Here is a 25,442-nt window from a genome sequence, read left to right as displayed (position 1 = left end):
TGTGAATCAAGGGAAGGCTCTCTCGAAGACTTCCATTTCCAGATGGCTCTCCGGCTGCATCATGCATTGTCACCGGTTGGCAAACCGACCGCTGCCCGGCCGTCAGAGCCCATTCGACCAGAGCGATCGCTGCTACCACGGCGCTCCTGTCTGGTGTGCCCCTGCTGGACATCTGCAGGGCTGCTACGTGGAGGTCGACGCGCACCTTCACAAGATTCTACTCCGTCGATCGGGACTCCAGGGTCGGCCAAGCAGTGCTGCGCAACCTGTTCGCTTAAGGTGAGCCTGGTGAGGAGGTAAGAGATGCTTAATGTTGAGTTGTTGTATTGCTTAATGTTGAGCCTGTTGCCACCTCCCGTGGTTGTGCATTTGTATACTGCTATGTATTCTTCGAGGGGATTGGGTCCTCCGACGTATTCCATATCTGACAGGTAATCACCACAGCTGTGCTGCTTCGGAAACTTTTGTCTGCGTCCTGCGTCGATGCGCCATCATCAGACATCCGACGTCATCCGATGTGATAAGTAGGACGCACGACGCCCGTCGCCTCAATTCCGTTTTTTCCGTGAACGTGTTGCTTCGTGAATCTCGGTTAACGCCTCGACTCTTTGGAGTTCTGTTCTTCTCGGTTCTTCGAACCTGTTTGTTTTTGTGAGAAAATCCTTCGTGTGAAGATGTCTTCTACTTAGTCTTCGACCCCGCGTCTGGGCTTCAAGAAGTGCAGGGAGTGTGGGTCCAAGATGTCGGTGATGGACTCGCACGACGCCTGCCTCTGGTGCCTCCGGTAGGCCCACTACACGGATGACTATCGACTGCCAGTCGCTCACGTCCAAAGCCTTACGTGAACGTAAGAAGAAATTGTCGGTAGGTCGGGTGTCCAAGCCCCGGACGTCGAAGTCTGCGGGGCTTTCGACGGATGATTCGAGAGGTGACTCTCCGTGTCGTCGTCGGAAGTCTCGTGGGTCTCCTTCTTGGAGTCGGTCTCGCCACTCCTCGGCCTCTTCGAGGCATTCTCAGAAGCGCAGGCAGCGGTCGTCTTCCATGTCCTCTTCTGAGGACTCTGCCCGGCACGTCGCTTACCCCACCAGCCGTGCGACGCCGGAGGAATGGGCTTCCTTCGGGAAGAAAATGCTGGCGATTCTCACGTCGCAGGGTACTATGCCGTCCGCGCCCCCGAGTGGGGTCTTCCGTGAGAGGTCGAGAGACACCGCTCGCAAGAGTGGTCGGCACGAGTCACGGGAGAGGTCCCGTTCGGACAAGGGGACCCGTTCCAGGTCCCGGTCCTCGACACGTTCGAGACAGTGTGCACCTGTGATGTCTTCAAGGAAGACGTCGACGTTTGAGGCGTCGAGGGCGTCGACGGGCTTTCTCGAGGCTCCGGCTCCGAAGAAGTCGTCGAAGCCCTCGCCTCTCAGGTCGTCGAAAGACACGGTCAGAGCTCCGGCTTCGAGGAGTGTGTCGACGCTGTCTATGCTGGCGGCGCTGCAACTGACCCCGACGCCGATTTACACGACTATCCTCTCGGTGCCGATGCCTGTTCTCTCGACGCCGGCGCCGATTCACTCGACGTCCTCTACGCCTTTCGAGGCCGGGGTGTCGGAGGTACCCTGTGGCACGGGGGAAACCCCTAGGAAGGCTCTGGTTAAGAGCAAGCCCTCTCGGGTGCCTTCTTTTCGCCACTTGGAATATATTTCGGAGGTGGATGAGGATTCTGATGGCCTGGTTCCTAGTCAGGTTCCAGATGAAATTGTCTCGGGCCATAGTCAGTTTGACGATTTGAGGCAGTCACTGCATGATGCCAGTGGACTGGACACCTCTCCGGAGGTGGAGTTTTGTAGGCCTGAGCCTGGCTCTCATGCCGATTCCTCGTACCGGCGCCTTATGGCTAAGGTTTCCAAGTACTTGGGATGGTCTGCTCCCCCAGGGGAGTTTGTGCAGGATGATCTCACGGACATCCTTGATGTTGGTCCCCCAACTGACCCGGTACTGCCGTTTCATATGGCTCTACAGAGAAGGGTGGCGGCGGCTTGGACTGCTCCGGAGAGTCTCCCGGCGGTGGGCAGGTCCTTGTCGCGAAAATACCGTCCAGCCAGTAGCGACCCCTGCTACTTGACCAGGCACCCCACTCCGGAGAGTTTGGTGGTGCAGGCGGCCACGGCCACGACAAAGCAGGCGTCGTACCCTACCATCCCTCCTGATGGGGACGACAAAACATTTTGATGGCTGGGCGAAGAAAGTGTTTTCTTCTGTTGGTATGGCGCTTCAGGCGGCCAACTCCATTTGTGCCTTGTCTCGTTTCACACACTCTCTGTGGAACTGTGTTGCCTTAGCGGCTGAACATATTCCCGAAGGGGACGAACGGGATGGTTTCCTTGCTATGGTCCAGGATGGTAAGGATGCCATGTGTGAGTCCGTTCAGTCGGGTTTGGACATGGCTGAATGCGTCAGCAGGTCCATGGCGGTGAGCACCGTGATACGCAGGTTTGCGTGGTTGCGGAAGTCGGGGTTTGCTCCTGATATGTAGTCCCGGCTCCTCAACATGCCCTTTGATGGTGAACACTTTTTTGGCAGCAAGGCTGACGAGAGCCTTGAGGTTGCAGACCTCCAAAGCTGCAGCGAAGTCGCTGGGCTCTGCAGTTCGCCAACCTCCGCCTTTTCATCCTAGGGGACAGCAATGGAGGGGTGGTTCCTTTCGCTATTACTCTTCCTTCAATAAAGCGAGAGGAGCTGGCAGTCAAAGAGGCCAACGCAGGGGTACCAGAGGTGGACGACAGGGTACCCGTGTTGCCAAGGCCGCTCGGGCAGTTGCCTCTTTGCCCTCAGGTAACGCCGCAGCCGCTACCACTCAGTCATGAGGCCATGTCCCATGGTTCGCCGGTTGGGGGAAGGCTGGCGCAGCATCTTGTAGAGTGGCGTGCCATTACTTCAGATGTGTGGGTTCTGGAGATCATAACCCACGGCTAATGTCTTCCCTTTCGGCAGAGGCCTCGCGACAATCCACCGGGGAACCTCTTTGCAGAGTCTGGATCCGCTCCTTGCACAGGAAATTCAAGCCCTGCTGGAGAAAGGTGCCATAGAACTGGTGCCTGTAGCGGAGAGGAACATGGGTTGGTATTCCCCTTATTTTTTGATTTCGAAGAAAGACGGGGGATTGAGACCCATCATGGACTTGCGCGGTTTGAACAAACTCCTCAGGAAGGACAAGTTCAAGATGGTTACTCTCTCTCAAGTCCTCCAGGCCCTTCAGCTTCAGGACTGGTTGGTGTCACTCGACCTCAAGGATGCTTCCTTCCATGTGCCGATCCATCCCAAGCACAAGAAGTACCTGAGGTTCGCGGTTGGCGACTTGCACTTTCAGTTTCGGATCCTGCCGTTCGGATTGACCTCCGCCCCGAGGGTTTTCAACAAGCTCATGGTGGTGGTGGCAGCGCATCTCAGGCAAGGGGGGGATTCACGTCTACCCCTACCTGGACGATTGGTTGATCAGGGAGAGCTCTCCCGAGCAAGTCCTGGATCATCTGTCCGTCACCTGCCACTCCCTTCACAGGCTGGGCTTCTCCCTCAATTTAAAGAAGTCTCATTTGACGCCAACACAGCGGCTCCAGTACATCGGAGCAGTGCTCGACACTTCCCTGGGGCAGTGTTTTCCTCCCCAGGTGAGGGCTCTTCACATTCAGCAGATGGTGCACAAGTTTCAGCATGCCCAGAAGCTCCCAGCGTTCGAGTTCTTGAGGTTGCTCGGCCTCATGGCATCCTGCATTCTTCTGGTGCCAGAGGCTCGCCTGCGGATGAGATCTTTGCAGTGGGCACTCAAGATGCAATGGTCGCAGTCCTCCGGCAGGATGTCGGACCCGGTTCAGGTGCCGCCCTCGGTCGCCCGGGACCTTCTGTGGTGGGCCGTCGAAGGCAACTTGATGAAAGGGGCTCCATTTTGGATTCCCTGGCCGGATGTGACTATCGTGACGGATGCATCCCTCACGGGATGGGGAGCTCATGCCAACGAGCTGACAGTCAGCGGTCGTTGGTCTCTGTCGGAGTCCAGACTCCATATCAATCTGTTGGAGCTGAGGGCCGTCAGGCTAGCCCTGAAGGCTTTTCTGCCGACTGTGCGAGGAAAGAATGTCCTGATCCTGACGGACAACACAGTGGCCATGCACTACCTCAACAAAAATGGGGGGGGGGGGGGCAGGGTCACTTCCTCTGTGCAGGGAGGCGATGCAGCTAGAGTTCTGGGCCATCCAGCAGTAAGTTTCGATCTCGGCAGTTCGTCTGGCCGGAGACAAAAACCTGAAGGCGGACGCTCTGAGCAGGCAGAGCACGATCTCTCACGAGTGGGAGTTGGCTCAGGAGATTCTCCTGGAGATCTTCGCCCTTTGGGGGACCCCTCAAGTGGATCTCTTCGCCTCCAGTGTCAACCGGAAGTGCGAGAGGTTCTGCTCGCGGGAATTTCCTCCAAAAGGAGCCTTAGGAGACACGTTCGTGGTGGAGTGGTCATTTCCGCTGCTGTACGCGTTCCCTCCAGTCCCCGTCATCCAGCTAGTGCTGCAGAGGTTACGGAAGTTCGGTTCCCGGATGATCCTCATTGCTCCGGCGTGGGCTCGGAGGACGTGGTACCCGGACCTTCTCGACTTGTCCATCTGCCCTCCACGTCGTCTTCCCTACCGAGACAATCTGCTCTCACGGGAGGGGGGGTCAGGGTCTCCATCCAGAGGTCAGATCCCTCAACCTTCACGCTTGGCTTCTGAAAGGTTGAGGTATAAGGATTGGGACCTCCCTGAAGACGTGATGGAGGTGTTGCTCTCGGCCCGTCGGCCAGCAACAAAGTCTCTGTACCGTTGCCATTGGCGTAAGTTCTGCGACTGGTGCAGAGTTCAGAATGTGGATCCTTTTGCATGTGACATCCCCATGGTTCTGTCCTTTTTACTTTCTTTGGCCCACAGGGGCTTGCAAGTGGGTACCATTAAAGGTTACCTGGCGGCGCTGTCCATCTTTAAGCGCTCGTCTGAAGAGTGTTCCTACTTTAAAATACCTTTAATTTCACAGTTTCTGAAAGGGCTCACTAATGTGTTCCCTCCCTCCACCTTTCCTGGTGCCCGGTTGGGATTTAAACCTTGTTCTTAAGTTTCTTATGGGTGTTCCGTTTGAGCCTTTGCATTCTTGCCCTTTGAGGCTGTTAACTCTGAAAACTGTTTTTGGTTGCGGTGGCTTTACAGGCACTTTCAGTTAAGCCACCCTTCACTGTATTTCACAAGGATAGGGTTGTCCTTAGAGTTCGTCCTTCTTTTCTTCCGAAGGTGGTTTCGGAATTTCATTTGGCCCAGAAGGTTGTCCTTCCGGCATTCTATCCTCCTCTGCATCATGGTAAGGAAGAGGAGAGGCTCCATAGGCTTGATCCTAGGAGAGCTTTAAGCTTTTATGTTTCACGCATGTCCCGGGTCAGAGTGGACGATCAACTCTTTATTGGTTACGCTGGAAAGCGTTTGGGACAGGCTGAGACGAAACAGACTTTGTCTCGCTGGATTATTTTGGCCATCTCGGAGTGTTACCACTTGGCGGGCCCATTCTACCAGGGGTATGGCTGCATCTACTGCCCTGCAGAGGGGTGTTCCTATTCGCAACATCTGTGATGCAGCCACCTGGGCTTCTGTACATACATTTGTGCGTCACTATTCCCTCGATTCCATCCGAGGACAGGATCTGGCCTTTGGCAAGGCGGTCCTTTGCTCTGCTATTTGATTAGAATCAAAATTTAGAATTGCCAAATTCTTTCCCTCCTCCTTGCTCTGGTACTGCTTTGGGAGTCTGTCATAGATATGGAATACGTCGGAGGACCCAATCCCCTCGAAGAACAAGTTACTTTCTTACCTGGTAACGTTCTTTCGATGGGATGGTCCGACTTATTCCATATCGCTCCCTCCCTGCCTTCCCCGCTGCAGAATTTCTTTTGCGATTGCAGCTTACGTTCCGCAAGGCTTTGTGTCTGTCTGGCAGTTGACTAATGTCACACGTTCTGGGGGAAAAAACAACTGAGGCTACAGGCGTCGTGCGTCCTACTTATCACATCGAATGACGTCGGAGGAGGTCCTCGAAGACGGCGCATCGACGCAGACGCCGAAAAAAGTTTCCAAAGCAGCACAGCTGTGGTGATTACCTGTCATAGATATGGAATACGTCGTCGGACCATCCCATCGAAAGAACGTTACCAGGTAAGAAAGTAACTTGTCGTTTTATTCATGAGCATGGGAATCCATGCCAGACCCCATGCTGGAGAAGGAACAAGTTACTTACCTGTAACTGTTGTTCTCCAGCATGGGTCTGGCATGGATTCACATGCGAACCCTCCCACCTACCCCTCTGCAGCTCTTCACTTGTTCATACTGCCACTTGGCGTGCTACCAAATCTGAGGATGGCTGCCAGAGAAGGGGCTTAGGGAGAGGGCAGTCATTGGCTGGGGGCAGTATGACCCAGAGATCAGTGATTGGTTACTACTAAGAAAGACAGATCAGACACGAAACTGATACTGATTTTTTTCTTTACCGAGGATTCCCAGCCTGACGGGGAATATTCAGGAGCATGTGAATCCATGCCAGACCCATGCTGGAGAACAACAGTTACAGGTAAGTAACTTGTTCCTTTCCTCCAACATTTCCCCCTCCTCCACCCTCCCTCAGTTCCCACCCCCTCCCAGATCCAAGAGGTCAACTAAAAGCATAGCTTCGACATTTGAAACAGAACCACAATGCTTGTTAATTCGGCCTGGTTACCCAGGTAGGTCTTTGAACAAGTGTCTCAAAATGGCCTCTCAAAAGGATAGGTGCGCCAACACTCACAAGTCTTCACAGGTCCGATTCTTCCTGTGGGTGAATTATGCCCAGTAGTTCCATAGCCTTTGGGCACCAGGCACGGCGAGCTCCCGCTTTTAGATACGACAGCAAGTTGGCCCAGTCCGACATGAACCACATGTGGAGCCCCTGAATAGAGTAGGTGAGCCACTCCATGGCCACCAATGACCACAGCTTCGCAACCCATTCATGTTCCTGTGGAGGGTCCTTCGATTTCCACCTCCGTGCTAGGACCAATGCAGCCGGCAACATCATGTACAGTTTGCGGTCCGCTCTAGTAGACAGGGTTGTCGGCATCCCGTTAAGGTCTAATAAGTCCCGCCCTCTGTTATGAACCCTGCTTGACGCCCAACACCTGGACAATCGCACGCTGTCCCTCAGACCAAAAGGGATCAATTTTTGGGTACTCCCACCAAATATGATCCCAGGAGCCCATTGCGCCGCACTCCCTCCAGAACCATGATACAGTAGGGTATATTTTATTTATCCTGAAAGGGTTGGGTGCCACCTCAACATCAGTTTCAGCCAGATCTCCCGAATTTGAATGGATCTTGCAAGTTTCGGGTTCTGAGACCACAGTTTATCACATTCCTGTTCCTCTATATCCGTCCCAACATCCTGCGCCCATTTGACCATATATTTCCTGGACTGCAAAGTTTGTAAATGGATGACATCACCCCCTTGTCTCCCGTGTCTGTGTCTAAATACTTTTCGAACTGGGTTTGAACTGGGTGAGGAACTGGGTGAGGGAACGAGAACCCGCCTGCTTCACCAACGGCTGGGAGATCCAGTGCCTGATCTGGAGATACGAAAACCTCTGCTTCTCCCCCAGGCCAAAGTCCTTCTTACACTGCTCAAATTGTTTCACCTCGCCTGCCACCAACATATCCTGCACCATCCGGCAGCCCCCCTTAAACCAAGGATCGAAGGTTGGCGCATTGGTGGCCGCTGGAGTGAATTGTGGGTTACCATGTAGGGGCGTATACGGGGATGGGAAGGTAGTAATATGCGCCCTATTAATGGCTTCATCCCAAGCATCCTCTGTAGTTGACGTATCGCTGCAATACATTCTGGATGGCTTATCATGCCTCCTCATCCACAGAACCCCTTCAAGGTCCTTTCCCACCACCGCACTAGCCATCGGCCTCCACACCTTCCCTCTGTCATTTCTTTGCCAATCTCTGATGATCCTAATCTGTGCTGCCAGATAGTATACCCTAATGTCCGGCTCCCCTACTCCTCCACTCCCGACCCCCCTCCCCCCCCCAACACCCCAGCCCCGTTCAGACAGAGCTTTCATAATGGATGCCGCCACCCTCGGGCGCTTTCGGTTCCAGACAAAGTGGCTGGTTATTATTTGGAAGGGCCTTAACGTCGCCAGGACTCAAACCGGGAGGGCTGCGAAATGATATGAGCAGAGGCAAGATTGCCATCTTTAAGGCATTGATGCTACCCAACCACGAGATTTCGAGGGGGCCCCAATCGACCAGTTTCGATTTCACCTTCTGAAGGAGCGGAGGATAGTTTGCTGTGTACAAATCCCCGATGGTCCTGGTCAGATAGATTCCCAGATACTTTAGCGAAGTGTCAACCCATCTATAGCTATAAGCCTTCCTGTGGTCTTGGACCGCGCAGGCTGACAAGGTGAGAGGTAGTGCTTCAAATTTGTGGACATTGATTTTTAGCCCTGCTACTTGGTTGAACCTGTTAAATTCTCTCGCCACTGCCTGCAAGGAGGTGATTGGATGGGTCAGTGACGATATCATGTCGTCTGCGGAGGCAGCGATCTTGTGAACCTCACCGCCAAACGGGACTCCCTCTATATCTTCAGCCTCTCGTACCATCTCCAGGAACAGTTTCAGGTGAAGGGCGTAGAGGAGCGGTGACATCGGGCAGCCCTGCTTAGTGCCCCTTCCGACCCAAACCAGAGCTGATATTTGACAGTTTATTGCCAGCCGTATTACCGGGCTTTGGTAATTTGCCCTTACTCGCGCAATGAAACCTGGGCCAAACCCCATTCTGCCCATAGCTGCAAATAGGAATCCCCACTCTACCCGGTCAAAAGCCTTCCTGGCGTCGATCGCCAGGAGAAGGGCCAGGATATTCCTTTTCTGTGTCTTTTTGACCAGTTGTGCCATTCTTCTGACATTGTCCGATGTTTGTCTGCCTCTAATAAAACCCACCTGGTCACTATGAATTAGTTTGGGGAGGATGGTTTCAAGGCGATCGGCCAGAACCTTAGTATGAATTTCCTCAGATCGTTTTGGCCCATAAAACAGCCCAAAGAATGCCACTTTGGCATACTATCAAAAGCAGCCTTTAGGTCCACAAGGATCCCGTACAAGTTGGTTTTTAGTCATTCTTAGTTTGAATGACTTGGTGGAACCTAAAACCCTCCTCAACTGTGCTTTTTCTAGCTTGGAAGCTGACTTGTAGGTGTCTTGGTAGTTTCTTGAAGCCATGCCGTTAAGCGCTGTAGAAAGACCTTCACAATTTTTTTTCCTGCTGCTTCCAACAGTGAAATGGGCCGGTAAATGCCCATTCTTATGGCACTTGCCACTTCTTCTACTGTTAGGACTAGATGATTTTTGCACTCAGATACCCCTACTGCAGTAGTGTTACACTTCAGGCTTCCCCGCAGGCATCCTTGCCGAATACAACTTCTTTACAGGCCCCTCTATGGTCCAGGTACAAGCTACCATGGCGTCTGTACAAACGTCGACACATTCCAGGTCACCTGACACGTCTTGTACGTGGAAGACGTACAGCAAGCAATGCCCCTCTTACGACTATAAAACCACTGTCTTCCAAGGGGCTCGTTGCTGCTAATTAGCGTTACCAGCTACTCGCGGTTTCGTCCGTTTCCTCTTCGTGTCTTCCTACACGAATCCTTATCTGAACTCCTGGTTTTGACCCTTTGCCTGACTTTTGGATTGCCTCGTCTCCTCCTTCATTACTGTCGTGCTCATCTGGTCGTTGGACTCGGAATGCTACTGGATACGCCTCTCTTCTGTGTCTTGCGGTTCTTTCCTGGTTGCCACTCTGCACTTCAATTTTGCTGTCTACCATTCGGATCATCTCAACAGTTATTCAACTATACTCGTGTACTCGGGTACATACCTATTGTCTTCCATGGATATTGTCTTCTGTTGGATTCTGGGACATTGAGTGACTTTTCTGTGAGATTGCTGTTAAGTGCATATGAACGCCCTCCTGAACTGCACCAACCCGGCACTAGTGCGTCCCTTGTGCCGTTCGGGGTTACTTACCTATACTAACTTCCCTGTTTGTTATTTTCTCCTGTCGTCTTCAGAATCCTGGACTCCTCTTACTCCATTTCTTTATTCAGGTCAGTTTATCAATTCTATATCTATAGTGGGAACCGATACTGATTTAGTTCAATTACACTCATTTGTGTTATTCTTTGTAGATCATCCCGGGGAAACTCAACTCAACTCCACTCCAATACCTATCTAGGTAGTTGTCCAATCATTCCAACTGTTCTAATCACTTGTATAATATCAACACTGTCTAATATCTTGGTATTCTTTTGCAGCATTGGTATTGGCAGTGTGTGTTCTCCCCGCTCTTTTACTCAATTGACACCTCTGTCTGTTCTAACTGAAACGGCAGAGAGGTACATTGTGGAAAAGAGCCCCTCTTTGAGGAAGCCTGAGTATTGTACTCAGGGGAGCTGGGATGGAAGGCTGAATTTGGAATCTTATACCACCAACATCTCCAAGGTCATTTTCTCTGCATCTTCGGCCTATTTGGAGTGGTGAGTAACAAGTAGGTTGTGCATCCATCGTCAATGGTACCTCTATGCCCCTGGATGGATGACAATATAAGGTCTCAAAGCGATTACACCACCTAGCTGAGGTTATACTTTCAGGAGCACTGACATCCCCCTTTAAATCAGAATCAGTGATCAGCCTCCAGAAGCCTACGTGATCCTTGTATTGGACACAGTCCTGGATAGCTGCCCATCTACTCTGCATTTACAGGCTATGGTATTCTTGTATGATGCCCTCAATAACTGAAGTTTTAGCTTGTCTACCCCCTCAAATAAGTAATCAAAGCCCACTTTGCTGCTCTACAATCTTTGTCAAACCAGGTTCATTTTTCTGGCCCCTTTTTCTATTTCGCTTTATTGGGGCTTACTACAAATGCCCAACAGCCTCCTGCATGGTAACAAAGTGCTTACATATACAATACAGCGTGGTAATTGGGTCCCACATTCTTTCAATTTGTCCCAGAATTTTACCATACAGGTGCGGACCAATGTCTGCAGGTTAACATTCACCCATTTGACAGCGTCTTGCATGGCCATTGACTGTCATGCCAACTGCTCTAGCCGATTTTACAGAATACGATTGTACGAAGATCTTAAGGGTAAGCATGATGGGTCTATGGTCACTTTCCAAGAGCTCCATGACCTCAAACCCCTCCACTTTATGCCAATCAGATAACAAGACCAGTACATCTTCTTTCTAGAAGAACCATTAGGGCCGTAATATGTACCTTTTTCGGTTTGGTGGTTAGCAAACCGTCCATAGCAACACGTCAGGCCGACATTATGAATTCTCTCACCAGCTCCAAGGTCTGTGTGGGCTCTCCCCTTGGAGGTTGCCACAACTTCAGAGATTGCAAGGCCTCGTCCTGGTTGCCCCATAGGTCTTCCCGAGATCTGGCCATTTCCAACAAACTGATAGTCACCCAGGGCAATGCTGTGATTTATTTCCCTGGTAGACATCTGCAGCCGCTCTACTACATTACACATGGACAGCACAGAGTTGTTGCTTGATTTATCCTTCAGCCTGTTGTATACATTAGTGACCTTCCCCGATTTGATAGGGTGAGCTCCAGTAGAAGCAAGACTTGGGACCCTTTGTTTAGCCCTCATGGGCCTTGGGTGGGGCTTAACATGAAAGACCTCATAGCCCTGAATCACTACTTCCTCCATGTCCCAAGTTTCCAGGAAGATGATGCCGATGTTGTATGACTGTATAAAACCCACCCATTGCCCCATCTTCAAGATGCTTAGTTAGGCCTGCTATATTCCAAGACAATAACCTAACATAGTCCAGCCTTTGGCGACTTGGGTGGGGTATCCCCCTGAGCCATAAATGTGCTCTTGGGCTTTGAGTCACCTTAAATGCACTTTAACCTTTTCATCTGATTGTAAGGGTTTTGTTATACCATCGTTTTTTTTCGGCTCATTTTGCCCATTTTGGCCGTACAATTTTCTTTTCCGGTGCCATGGCCAGTGGCCACTGCCTTCTTTGCCCACTGTATATATAGATTATTTTGAAAACCTATTTTTATTATTTTCAAATGATATATCAACCACGACAACTTCATTTTTCAACACTCCCTTGCCCCCCTCCATAAGAGCCGCTCCCCCTTCTCCTCCCAGGATAATGTTCATGATGTGAATGTCCAAAATTCTTATTTTGTTTGGGCACCATTGAGCCATATAGTCTGATTGTAAATACGCTAGCACTGATCCCCATTCCTTCAGTCGTTTAAAACGCTACCAAGCCATTTTGAACCCCTGACCTCACTGTAGAGATATATCCTTTTTTTATGTAACTTTTTCCCCATAGCAGCGGTTATACTAAATACTGATCGAAGGGATTTAAAAACGCAACATATAAGGCACACGGTGCTGCAGAAATTGTTTAAAACCGTCACTTAAATGCAGACAATATTATACACTTTCATAAGGTAGTCCTTTGACACAGCCAGTCGGCAGTTATGGATATATGACAAAGTAAGCATCTTTTGAGAGCTACCAAGCAGACCTCGTGGGGATGGAAATGTTAAAGGGGGTGACCTTACAAATTCATAGTTTTCATTGTTTCACGGTTACAGATGATACACACAATGTGTGAAAGTATAGAGATGCAGATGTGCTCTACCAGGTCCCAATTGTCCCTCACTGCTGTGCTGCTTTGCCGTGGACACGGGCTGCACACCACGGCAAAGGCATTTTATTAATGATGCTTTTATGGGTTGGATGGTTTTCATTGTTGTAAGTAACCTATATTTATCAACTGATCTCATAGGGGGGTGATGATACTGAAGGAAATTAATGAATGCATGGCTTTCCATTGCTTTGCAATGTTCTGTAATCTACTTAAGAAAATATGAATAAAACAAGTAATTAAGTATTTGTTTTTCAAGATTTGTGGAGCCGCCATAAAGTGATGTGTATGATTAATGTTTAACAATTAATAAAATGACGTATGTTTTTGTTTAACTATAGGTTATTGGTACTCCCCAGAGGCCCTCGGCACCAAATACAATCCTCGTAGGAAGTCCTCACACGCCGAATACACATTTTGTGTCACAGAACCAGCCATCGGACTCCTCACCTTGGTCTGCTGGGTGAGCAATATTAATCTTCGTACCTCAAATCTGGTGATGGTTTAAACGGTATATAGTTGCTTAAGCATGTTTGTAATGAATGTTTCATTGTCAATAAGGAGATGAAGACAGTTGTGTTTAAAGTATTGTTTGGAAGCGAAAGCACGCAAGTCCTCTGTGCACATTTATCACTACATCCTAAAATCCGCAGATTAAAAGCTTCTTAATGGCAATGGAACTGTCCTGGATATCAGATTGTGGTTGCAGAGGGACTGCACTTGTTGTAAATTCCCTTCTGTCTGTAATACTCGCTTAGGTTTTTGGCACCCAGTTATTCGATGCGTGGTACAAATAAAGAAACTAAACTAAAATGTATTAACTCATTAAAATGGAAAATTAAGAGTGTAGTACTGCATAGAGGGCATACATAAATGGCTACAACTGTGCACATTTGCACGACTTCATTGATATTTGTAATATCAATAAAACACATTGTACTTGTGCTGCAATAAAATGCCCTGCATCTTGGAGAGCAACCTCCCATACATTTGTTCACCATCCTTAATATGCCCAATATCTACTCTGTATAGAACATAACACAAACCACACTGCACCTGAGAGGTTTTAGCCACAATTTTATGTTTCATTATTTACTGGCCTTTTTTTGGTGCCTCAAGGGGGGGGCGGAGGGAATGGGGGAAATAAGGAGGCAGATGCACGAGTTAAGAATTCATATATATTGATGCGTTCAGGTCAGAGTAAGTGCCGAGGGAGATTGGCAAATGGCATTGGTGTGCTAGGAGAAAATATGGTCAATGAAGTGCTGAGTGAAAAGAGGTAAAGCTCATTTGGCTAAAGCGATACATCATGGCATGTGAGATTGAGCATTTGAGGCACACTGTGTAGGGGGCAGGGCGACAGGAAAACTGAAACTGGGCTAACATGTAACAGCCTGCGCAGGCAGATGAAATACTCTGCTCTCTGGCAGGATCAAGAGTTCACCAGGCAGGTGTAGCAAGTAGGGTTATTTTTTTTCCTGAAGTTTGAGACAGTTTTCATACTGTAATTCTGATGAGGGAGCTCCACGAACAAATGCTACCTGCACTAATCTAGCATTTCTCCGGTGCTACTTCCTGACCAGGATAGGGAGTTTATTTTGTCACTCAGGGTCTTACTTGGATTGCAGGTGGCATTTGAGGTGGTTGGAGAGTTATTCCTGTGCCAGGACAAGAAGACCCTTGTGGATAAGGCAAAGAGGCAAAGTAGATCCTTTATCTAAGGGTAGCCATGTGACAAGCCATTCGGGCAGGTTTGATGTTGCACATTTACATATTCTAGATCTGCCTACAGTTTTTTGTATCAAATGGAGGGTGTTGATGAGGCATTTTTAGAGGCCACTGTACACGTCTAGCCTTCCCAAGACCATAGCCCTTGTAACCTCCACTTCATGGTGCATAGTCAATAACTGCACAATTTGCTGCCGGATGTGCAGGTGGAAAGGACTGGCTTTGGTATGCTCACGAATTGGAGGGGCCGGGGGATGCTCATGCCAATGAACAATATGATTTTGCTGCTTTCAGGCACAAGTAGTTGTCTACTGTCCAGTCCTGGATGGAGAGCAGCATGCACAGTCTGTCATGCGAAGTTGACCGTCACCAGTTACAGCTCAACCAATAATGATGTACTCTATACACACTTGCATTCTCTTCCAGATAAAGAACATGGTGTACAGAATCTAACACTCCATTTGAAAAGATCATTCTTGAGAGCTGGGTTCAAACCTCTCCTCTGTTGCCCTGCCTAATTTAAAATGAGCTGACGGCTTTGGTTAGTCCACACCCCTCCCCCACAGCAACATATTCTGATCATTGGAAGAACGATCTCTAGTACTCTATGGCAAGCCTGCTGATGCCAGTCACCCTGACACAGCCACAGGTTTCTATTGCCAATGTATACTAGCATAATGTTGTAAAATGCAATATGCTAATTAGTGGAGTCATAAAAATAAAATGCCTGCACTTTGGTTAAGAAATGAAATTGACTACGTAAAACCTGTAGGTATTGCTTTTATTTTTAGGACATGGAGCGGTCATTGACCAAATCAGCACATGAGGTATCAGACTACATTTGGAATGAATACAATTCCCTTTCAAGTTAAAAAGGGGAGGACGGTGGGTTTGATTGCCCCCAGAATGTGCTTGGTGTTAGAAAAATTGTGATAATTGTTGACAAGGATCAAACTTCTAGCTTGCCAGACCGTAGTGCTAACCACTGGCCTACCACTGCTCTAGCAATGATGCGTGCCTGAGCACATGACCCTTTTCAGCCCAAGACACCTGCCTGTCACTCATATTAGTAGTTTCTGCCATTGCGCCTACTAGAAATGCAGAGTAACCTGGCTGGCAAGTGGTGCCATTTATTAAGGCTACTGAGCCTGCTGTTCAACACTTGCTCCACTTGAAACACAATGAAAGTGACTGTGTGGGCAGGGAATGGATGAGCAGCAGCTAACATCTGAAACAATGCCAAACTCCATATTGCTGCAGGGACGCAATGTTTTGGTTATTCTGATTTGACATATTGGGACAAGAACAAATGCTGTTTGCGGAGTATTAATAGCCTGGAAAAGTGCATCAGTGAACCCGGGAAGTTGTCTTATATTGGAGAAGACTGTAGAAAGTGGTGTGTGTTGGGAACGATTTCTCTTCGAGCAACTTTCCCTCCATAGTTCTAGGACCACCACACTCTTTTGCTTTTGTTTCTGAACATCTCCTGACTTTTTACAGGAAAGTAAAGCATTCAGCTTAAAAGCCGATACATTGTTTCCCTTTGGACATTTACACTTTTGTAACTTTTTAACATTGCACACCGCATCTTGCAAAGCAGTGAAATGGGTATAGTTTTGTATCACCCTAGCTTTTAACACTTGGGATTTTTATTTACTGTGTGCCTAAAGACTAGCTGCTGACAGCAATATTTTTACTACATTTCCATTGTGCATGTGATCTACCGCATATTTCTAATAAACTCGGCTTGTGCCCTAAAATGGCACACACCCCTCATGGTGAAACGATAGTGCCTTGTGTGTTTTATCAGCCACATCTCAGATTTTGCAGAAAAAGCTGTAGCAGTAGCCAGATGGAACATCTGTTTATGGTGACTAAGCAATATGTCCATCTGTTCCACTTATCTGGAGTTATTTGGGAACTGTATATAGCATTTTTCTCATCCCGGAGGGTGGGTTCGTTGTATCACTGGGAAAGACTAAAGGCTACATCCTGGGCTTCTGTCCCAATGCCTGAACCTTTTATCAGGAGGGGGTCATCTGAGTGTCAAGGTACCCAACGAGACAAGCTGTCCTGTGTCTCATTGTACAGTGCACTGATTACTGGCAGCCTTGGTTTGATCATAGTGGGATAGAGCCCTTAACTGAAAGTTATCCCTTCTAGGATAACTTGTGTACATCCAGTTTGAAGTCAAATGACCAGACTTCGCTCCTACGCGAGTTACACTACTATGGATGTTGCCTTATACATGGTTCACAATGCCTGGGAGCCATTTAGTTACTGCATCTACTCTACAAGAGCCTGGTTGCCTTAAAACCATATTAGATGGCCAGAATTATAGCCCCTCGTCGCGGATAGTCAGGGAACTTACTTTACGAATCAAGAAGGCGGGCGTCTGTTCTCTAGCGTTTTCGCCATCGCCATGGCAACCAAGCGCTGGCATCGGAACACCGTGGAGGGGAATCTGCAGACCTCCGAGTCCTAGGTAAGAATACTTTTACGGAGTGAACAACCATCCATCAATAGATGTATGGATAGGAACTAGTCACTGAAAGTGCTGTTTTGTTGCATGCGTTTCAGCTTCAGCACGCGCTTTGCCGTGCATTCTTATTCACTCGGCAGAACACGTATATTCTCTTTTTGAACATCTGGGCAGATTAAGGAAAGACGTGTGGACCAAACTAAAGCATAAGGTGAGATACTTGGCACATTCCTACTATGTAATGTTTGCTGTACAATTCCAAATTAAAGCGCTGACTTTGACTATGCACGGTTACTTTCAGTCAGTCATTCTCCACCAGAAGACGAACGGCTTTAACTACTTACTTAGAATACCATTGTCTGAGGATCTCCTTGATAGACTCTTCCACAAGACACTCAGTGGGGTTAGAGTACCGCAGAGGCATTCATTATTATTAGCTTCGAGAATTTTAGATTACCCATGGAGAAAAGGAGCACCGCAGTTTGAAGGAAAGGTACATATACGTCAAAGATGGGCATTCTAAAGGGAAGTGACTTGTGGTGCACTGAGGTCAATGTAGTATGTTAGCATATGGTGATGACAATTTGTATCATCACAGCATGTGTTTACATTATTGGGAGCTCCAGGCTGGAAAGACATGTGAGGGTTTTACCTAATTTAGACTTGTATCCTTTGTAGATACGTAGACATCCGTGTTTTGTGAGGGGTGGATCCACATCCCTTGTATGTTTGCTAGAAAAGGTATTGATGCAGTTGGATAATACCTGATTGACCCATATCAAATGTGTTCGACAGAGTACTTTTAAGATGTGATGTGTATCGAGGTTAACAAGCATCCTTAGTGCATCTCTACAGGGCAGCTCTACACAAAATTGTACTTCCAACGAGGGAAATGGGTTGCAGCACTTGTATTCACACCATCAGAGGTGACGCCTTACAGGACACCTGAACTACGAATTCTAATCCTGTTCCTTGGGGACCTCCTTCGTCAGACTGGTTGCCACTGAAGAAGAGTACGTTGCTGAAGTACCAACATCTTCTTGTATAAAAGTCCAGTTAGGCTCAAGAAGAGAGAAAGTCTCGAAACTAGTCCGCCGTAGATATTGGACACCTGTATATCTTTATATAAAAAAAATGGTGTATTCATTAAATATTTCTCTTTTTATTCTATAAAGATTGTCTTTATGAGCATTGTGTATGCAAACATTTTGTATAACTGTTTTTTCATTACTCTACGTTTCGAAATGCTTCTTTAACCGTCTTATGACGGTAGATAACAGTGTGCAGGAAAAAGGAATGGGAGCAGAGGAAAGATAATGGAGAAGAGGGGCAAGGGGAAAAGATAACTGGGAACGGGAGAATGTTTAAAGGCAAGTTACGAAGGCGAAGAATTTATAAGCTGAAACAAAGGGCTAAATGAGGGGGAGGTGGTGGTAGCGGCCATAAACCCATAATTGAGGATCAAGTCATGAAAAATGCAAGATTGGATTGAGGCAGATTCTTGGGAGTCTCAGTCCATCCTGGACCATAAAGCTAATGAGGCAAAGGATTGAGTAAAAAGATGTTTCTACTGAGATTTGAGCGTGCAGAGGGAAAGATGCGGAATACAGGCTAGGGGGCGACTGTTCAAGGTGATATGAAGGTTGAGGATGGCCAAGTGGCCACATCTGTGTGATTTTAGAGTAGATTAGGGTAAAAAGTCTGACATAGAAGGTGGATGACCTTGAGCAGGATTAATTTGATGGCGGAAAGAGTTCATGTGTGCTAAGGAAATTAGAGGTCGATGGGAATTTTGGCGACACAAGTAGAGGTTAGTTTCTGAGCTGGAAAGCAAAGTGCAAAAACCATTGTTCAAACTGGATGATATTCAAAATCGCTAGAGGAAGTACAATCAGTGCTATTTCAGGATTCCAGAGAAGGACTGGTGGAATGTTGATGTGGAAAGGACAGTGCAGGAAATTGTTCATTTCTAAAACCATTAAAATTAACGATGGGCAGGGCGCACCGTGGAGGTAGGGTGGAAGGGGATTACTTTGCAGAGAAAATGAGAAAACCAAATGCGTTTTGAAGTCGGACTTTAAAGTACAAGAACTGCAAGATTGGCAAATTCTCGGATTGGTCTTACTTTAACTTGTTGAGGCGCAAACCATGCATACATTTAATACAATGATTGCCTGACAAGAATGGTCAGATATAGTTGGCGATAAAGCTTAGTTCTTCGACTGAGATTGTGTAAGAGTATAGTTTGGTAACCGCAAATGACAGTGTTGAATGGGTCAAGAAGTGAGGTGGGTCTCGGGGAGGATAGATGCTCAACATGAAAAAGGCCCAAGATAAGGAAAGGAAGGTACTGGGAGAATGAGAATGGAGTCAGGGAAATTCAAAAAGTTGTTCTCTCCTACGAAATGAGACTAGACTTTAAGAACATGTAAAGGAGGTGGTGGAGTGTTCTGGAAAGGAGCTGTTTACTAAGGTCGGTCTTGACCCAAATTGTTTTTCATGGTGATTGTGATGAATCAAAGATTGTGGGCCGTGGGAAGAGTGGATGGAAGAAGAGGATGGAGAAAGGGGAGGTAAAAGGAATAAAGGGAGGGGTAAAAGAATAAGAAAAATAAAAGGGGGAAGCAGAGGGGTTAGTACATGGGCCAAATGAAAAAGGGAAGGAAAAAACAAGAGCAGGGTAAAGATGGAAGGGAAATTAGGAAAAGGGGTTACGAAAGAGAAAAATAGGCAAATGAGGCAAGTAAAGAATGGGGGGAGGGGACGTAACCTATCTGGAAGGAATGGAAATGGAAGAAAAGAGTGGGACATATAAGGGGGTAGAACAAGGAAGTAGATGGATAAGTAAGGGAAGGAAAAGGGCGTAAAGAAAATGGTGAATGGGAGAAGGCTCGGTAGTAAACGGACTTAAGGAACAATCCGTGGGATCTGGTAAGGATGAAGTGAGTATGGGGGCATGGACCAAAGGCAATGATTCAAGGTGCAAAGATTGATAGCTTTTCTTCAAGTTGTAGTGGGAAGAGTACTGGGGTCATCATTGGCAGGGGACGGGGGAGGAAGTTAATTGTCATGTATTGGGCTTAAATCTGTCCCTTTTTATTGGGTCTTGTTTGGGTGGGTTGAAGTGAGTTTACTGGAAGCAGGCAGTTTGACTGCATAGTGGTTTGACCTGAGCAAGTGGAAATAGTTTGAGATCAAACACAAAGGCTAGGTTTGGGGTGATGGCTTCTGTTTGAAAAAGGAGTGGGAAAGAGTTGGCGAGTTTTTCGGTTTAAGTTCCTTTTTTGTAGTCCATGTATCTTGGGGTGTCTGCTGCTTCCGCTCTTAAACAAGATCCTGCAGGGATTGGCTAAAAAAGGGTTGCAACAAATCTTCTGGCTAGGCATCCTAAACTTAACAGGACTTGCCACTTAAAAAGATCTCTGCTTAAGGATTTTATGAGAACAGGGTTATATATATTGTGCATTCAGGAGACGCACCTTGTGACAGAAAAGGGGGGCGGTAGACAGAATATACTATGCATCTGGTTAAAGGCAGAAACTGGGAGTAGCGATTAGGATCAGACTGACCTTTTGAAATGGGCAATGTTAAAGGTGATAGAGGAGTTGCATAGCTATTCATCAAGGGAAGCCTTTGACAAGGGCCTGATTTTATTTCCTGAATTTAGGCCGAGTCTTGTTTTGGGGAAAGATGAACCAACTCTTGGGTAGATGTGTATGGCATTTTGATGGTAGGAGGGGGACTACAAATAATGGACTAGGCAAGGTCAGTGGAAATGCGCTCAGAGGAAGGACTGTATTGGGTTTGGGTAGCTAAACAAAGGCCTGTGCTTGTTTGACTCCCTAGAGGGAATGTAAAAGCGATGGGGGAGGGGGGAGTATGTTATACTCAATGGTCCATGATTAGTTTGCACAAGTTGACCCAGTGTGTGTTGATCGTTAATTGCTATCTTGTATAATGGAGGCAGATCCAGTATACGCCCTGAACAGACTTATTCAATCAGGATTTGTCAAGTGATGGAAAAAGGGGGAGATAGTTGTCATTATTCCCTATTGAAAGGGCCAACACTGAGCCTGTTGTAGATGGGATACGTGTATCTTTCCATTTAATGATAATGGAGGAATCCCCATGCCCATATTGTGGGAACGATTCAACCAATTATAAAGGTCTTTTGATGAAAATGAGGACCGACAAAGAGGCCAGCCTTGAGGAGGCTATTAAAGACCTACAGAGGAAAATGGAGGCCGCGGTAGAAGGTGCTGTACTGGTTAAGAAAATTACAATGCACACGTCAAAACTGTTTAGCGCTTTTAGCCCACAAAGCTGAATGGAAGGTGGAGGGTTCTGAAGCAAAAGCATTGAGAAGAGCCTGACTGCTGAACAGAGTGTGGTGTCCAAGTTGAGAGGTCAGAGCATGCTGTGGTTTGAAGTGTCAGCAGCATGGGTGGGCAATTGGTGTAGGACATAAAATTGTGGCGCAGTTTGGGAACTACTACAAAACCCTGTTTGCTTCAGAGCACTGCGAGATGGAAGTGGGGGGCATTCATAAATATCTGACCGAGCTCCATGTTTCACATTTGGGATATAAGTAAGTGCATAGAGTGCAAATTCTTGAGCAGGCAGATTTCATTGTTACAGGCATTGCTAGATTGGGAAATCCCCAGGAGGAGGATGGCTTTACCATTCATTTCATGCATACCTAGGGCCAGTCCTTTGAAGACTCTTAAATGTTTTGGAAGGCTAAGCAGTTCACTCTTGATCTCAGATTCTGAGTGATGTAGGGACCCAAGAATGTGTGGGCCCTATAGACCAATTTCCATCTTGCACCTTGATATTACGTTTTTGGGAAAGAGATTGTGGAATAGGATAGTGTTACCTATGTTGGCTCAAGTGGACCAGGTAGGTATCATCCCGGGACAAGAGGTGGGCCACATTAGGCAGACACTTGACCTGAGATACTGGGCGCAGTGTGAAGGAGGAAATGCTAATTTAATTAAATACCTAGTCGCTGATAAAGTTCAATCGCATTGGATGGTCCTTCTTTGAAGCAGTCTTTTGAAAGTAGAGTGGGTGCAAGTTTTAGGAAGTGGGTCGATTTGCTCTACCGTCTTTCGATGGGCATAGTATAGATTGGGGTCTTGACTAATTTTTTACTGTCTTGCTGGACGTGTCGGAGATGCCTCCTTTCACCCCTTTTATTTGCATTGGTTCTAGAACAGTTGTCCTGCGCGTTCTGCCAGAACCCAAACATGAAGGGGTTGCAATGTGAGGGACAGACTTTAAAACGTAATTATTTGACCATTATGCGCTTTCTGCCCCTGACCAATTCGGAAGTCTCTTGTGACGATGACTGAATTGGCTTCATATGGTACAATTTTGGGGTTCTTTAAAAAAATATTAAATCTTTCATCCTATACGGGGGATTTGAAAATAAACCAGAGTTCACTAATACAGGATGGATGAAACTGGACGAGAACTCAAAGGTATTTTTGAATATGGGTACCTAGAGACTGAAGCACTTAACCCACATTTTGGCCCTCTACTACAGACGCCGAAGGGAGACAAGTTGAAGCAGGCTTTCCATTTCCCTGCTGGGGATGATGACCGTGATTACAAATTAAATTGTAACTGAGCCTCCTATTCCTCTTTTCGACCCAGATACCGCAGTCTTTCTTTAGATGAACGCTTTTGGAATAGGGAAGTTCACAAGGCAAGTAAACTTCTATGGATTGGTAGGGCAATGCTTTCTCTCCCTAGGGTCATGTTTGGATTCTCTTGTACGGTTATTACAAAACAGCTTGGCTGCACATTTTCTTGGCACATATTAAATGATTTAGGGACTTATTGAACCCTTTTGGGAAACTTATGCACCCAAAAAGTGAGACTAGCTGTACTCATCAAAGGCATTTATCCTGTGCAGAAGGTGTGTGCCCCCTGTCTTGGGAGTTATCTGGTAAATTTGGTTGTAAGATGGGACAAACAAATTAGTGGCAATCACTTTTGCGTTTATACTGCAACATCATACATTTGTGGAAACTAGAAATTCAGCCTTACCGCAAATGGTTTAATATAGCTTTGTAGAGCGTGCATCAACTTCTGAAGTTGATGGGAACAAATGTAACCTTATGGGTGGTTACAGAGATGTTAGGTAGTGAGAGCTTAGGGATCTTCAAATACCTCTGTATCAAGGGGTCCAATTATGGTCTATATATACAAGGATCAAAGTGGTCCAAGACCTGACACCGTTCAAGAAGATACTTAATACCATTAAGGGAAGGAAAGGGTGATCTCCAAACTATGCAGGGTTATTTTAATAAATGGAGTGGAAGACCAACCAAATTTAAGGACATTCTTGGAGAGGGATTTCGGAAGGGAACACACCCAGATGAGTTGTAGACTAAAATGTACAACAAAGCATTTAATTGAAATCGACTTCTGCTATGAGGCTGTGTTTCAAAATTAGTCATAGATGCATATAGACCAGCTAGACTTTCTAAAATGTTTCAGGCATCTTACCTGGAGTGCCCCAGGGAGTTGTGGTAGATAGTGGGCATACTTTGATATTTGGTAGAGTGCCACACAATTCATATTTATTGGGAGGGACTTCTGATTTGGATAAAGGGCATAGTTAATGCACCACTGTAGATAATTACTTTATTTGGGGTTTTGCTAAAAGGAGATGAGCTGCATAGGGTACCTAAGTTATGGGGTGTATTGCTTAGGGCAGGCAGACTTGCGTTGGCTCAAACATAGTGGAAAACCTACTTTCTCAGATAAGGGAAGACTGGTTGCTAAAGGTATTGTCTTTCTGATGGAAACATTACATACATGTTCATGATTATATGGCGCCCTTTACTCAAGCGTGGGTGGACTTCTTGGAACAACATTCCAAATACTTGCGCACATGCGCCCAATTCAGAGTAATATGACTTCTTTTCTGGTACACTAGAGGGGGAAACGATGGTTGGTGGAATATTGCTGTATGAGGGGAGAGAAAGTGGGGTGTCATGTGGCCCCCAAATGTAGAGATTAGGAGAAAATTAGATGACTAGGGGTACACTGGTCCTTTTTGTTTTGTTAATCGTCATTTGAAGAATTCCATCTCTGGTAGATGAATGGCAGTGTTTTGGGAAGGCAAATCTAGAAGATCTGTCTTTATAATAACTCCGAACTGTTTAGTTGGGGAGTTTTAGCAATAAGGAGATAGCTTGTTTGTGTGTTTATTGGAAGACAAATGTTCAAGGTTAACTTTGAGGGATAGCTTGGCGGGGCCTCGGGCAGTGGGGTAGGAGAGGTTGACCTCTTGCTTTATTATAGGACTGGATAGGGAGATGGTGCCACATGATACACCCACAATTAACACTCCTGCTGACTGAGGGGGGTTGTCATCTGTGTAATATTGATATAGCCCCTTTGTTTTATCTAATGGTTCAAAATTTGAATAAAGTACATTTAAAAGTTTCACAAGCCCTGTTGAACCATTGTTGGCAGTCTTCCCTTATGTTCAGATAAAGAAATGGCATGGCCATGTATGATCATGTCTCTTCAGAGGCAATGCTCAAAGCATGGCAAAGGCATCTGTGTGCATGGAAAGTTGAGAACCGATTTAGGGGCTCAGACACTGAATTCATGAGCCGGAGGTGGTCTTAAGAATGATTTTTCTTTTGGCAACTCTCCCCATCGACTTGCGCTTCCATCACTTCCACAACTGCTATCCACTGGGGTGCACTTGGTACCCCCTTTGGTCACGAGTGTAGAGACTACCAACACTTGCTTTTTCACTTACTTTTGAATGGCAGTAAAAGCCACATTACTTGGAGTGCAGCAGAGATACTTCATTTTTCTTTTCTCGAAGGTGACTTTTACTTGTTTTCAGAGCAGATTGGTGTTTTTTTTTTTCAGAGTGCACTATCGGGCACTCTTTTAACCTCAATAATGCCTTTTTGCTTGCCACATACTCCACATTGCTGTGCCTCTTGGTATAAACCATGTTTGCATCTGTTGGCTTCATCGCCTTCCTCTCAGCTCAATCGGACTGTTTTGATATAGCCTTATTAGGCCTTGAATCTTCCTGAGAGTCTTGCAAGAAGGCCAGGAGTCTCTCCTTGGTAGTGCTGGCCTGGCAATAAAGGGGGAGGGTGGGTATTCAGCAACACTCATTCTAGCCACGGTTATGTATTGTTGTGGTGGAGGTGTGGGGTAGCTGGCTGCCCACCATAATATAGTACAGCCCCTACCTATTTGAATGATGAACTATTGGAGGGCTGTGGGTCTCCTTGGCTTGAATTTAGGATAAGTGCAGGGGATCTTTTGCCATTTCTCAATTGACCCTGGGCTTCAAGTATCTGAAGCTGAATGGACACCGAAGAACAGTTTAGACTCAGATTGGCAAAGCCAACAATCACTGTGAAGCTCTGTTTAAGCTGTTGGAGAGACGTGAATGGCGTGCCTCTCAAACGATC

General features: G+C 47.0%; 1 protein-coding gene across 5 annotated transcripts in view; it reads left to right on the top strand.

Moving 5' to 3' along the window:
* Window positions 1-25,442, top strand: part of TFDP1 (transcription factor Dp-1) — a 774,278-nt gene that overhangs the window by 378,723 nt on the left and 370,113 nt on the right. For all 5 annotated transcript variants that reach the window (XM_069637131.1, XM_069637133.1, XM_069637132.1 and 2 more), the window contains exon 5: window positions 13,112-13,233. In XM_069637131.1, the coding sequence (XP_069493232.1) occupies window positions 13,112-13,233 (122 nt within the window). The remainder of the gene's footprint in view (window positions 1-13,111; window positions 13,234-25,442) is intronic.

Source organism: Ambystoma mexicanum, chromosome 7p, assembly GCF_040938575.1.
Source record: "Ambystoma mexicanum isolate Mex_15411 chromosome 7p, UKY_AmexF1_1, whole genome shotgun sequence".
Classification (NCBI taxonomy): domain Eukaryota; kingdom Metazoa; phylum Chordata; class Amphibia; order Caudata; family Ambystomatidae; genus Ambystoma; species Ambystoma mexicanum.
Note: the sequence above shows the minus strand (reverse complement) of the source record. Positions and strands in the feature narration are given on the sequence as shown.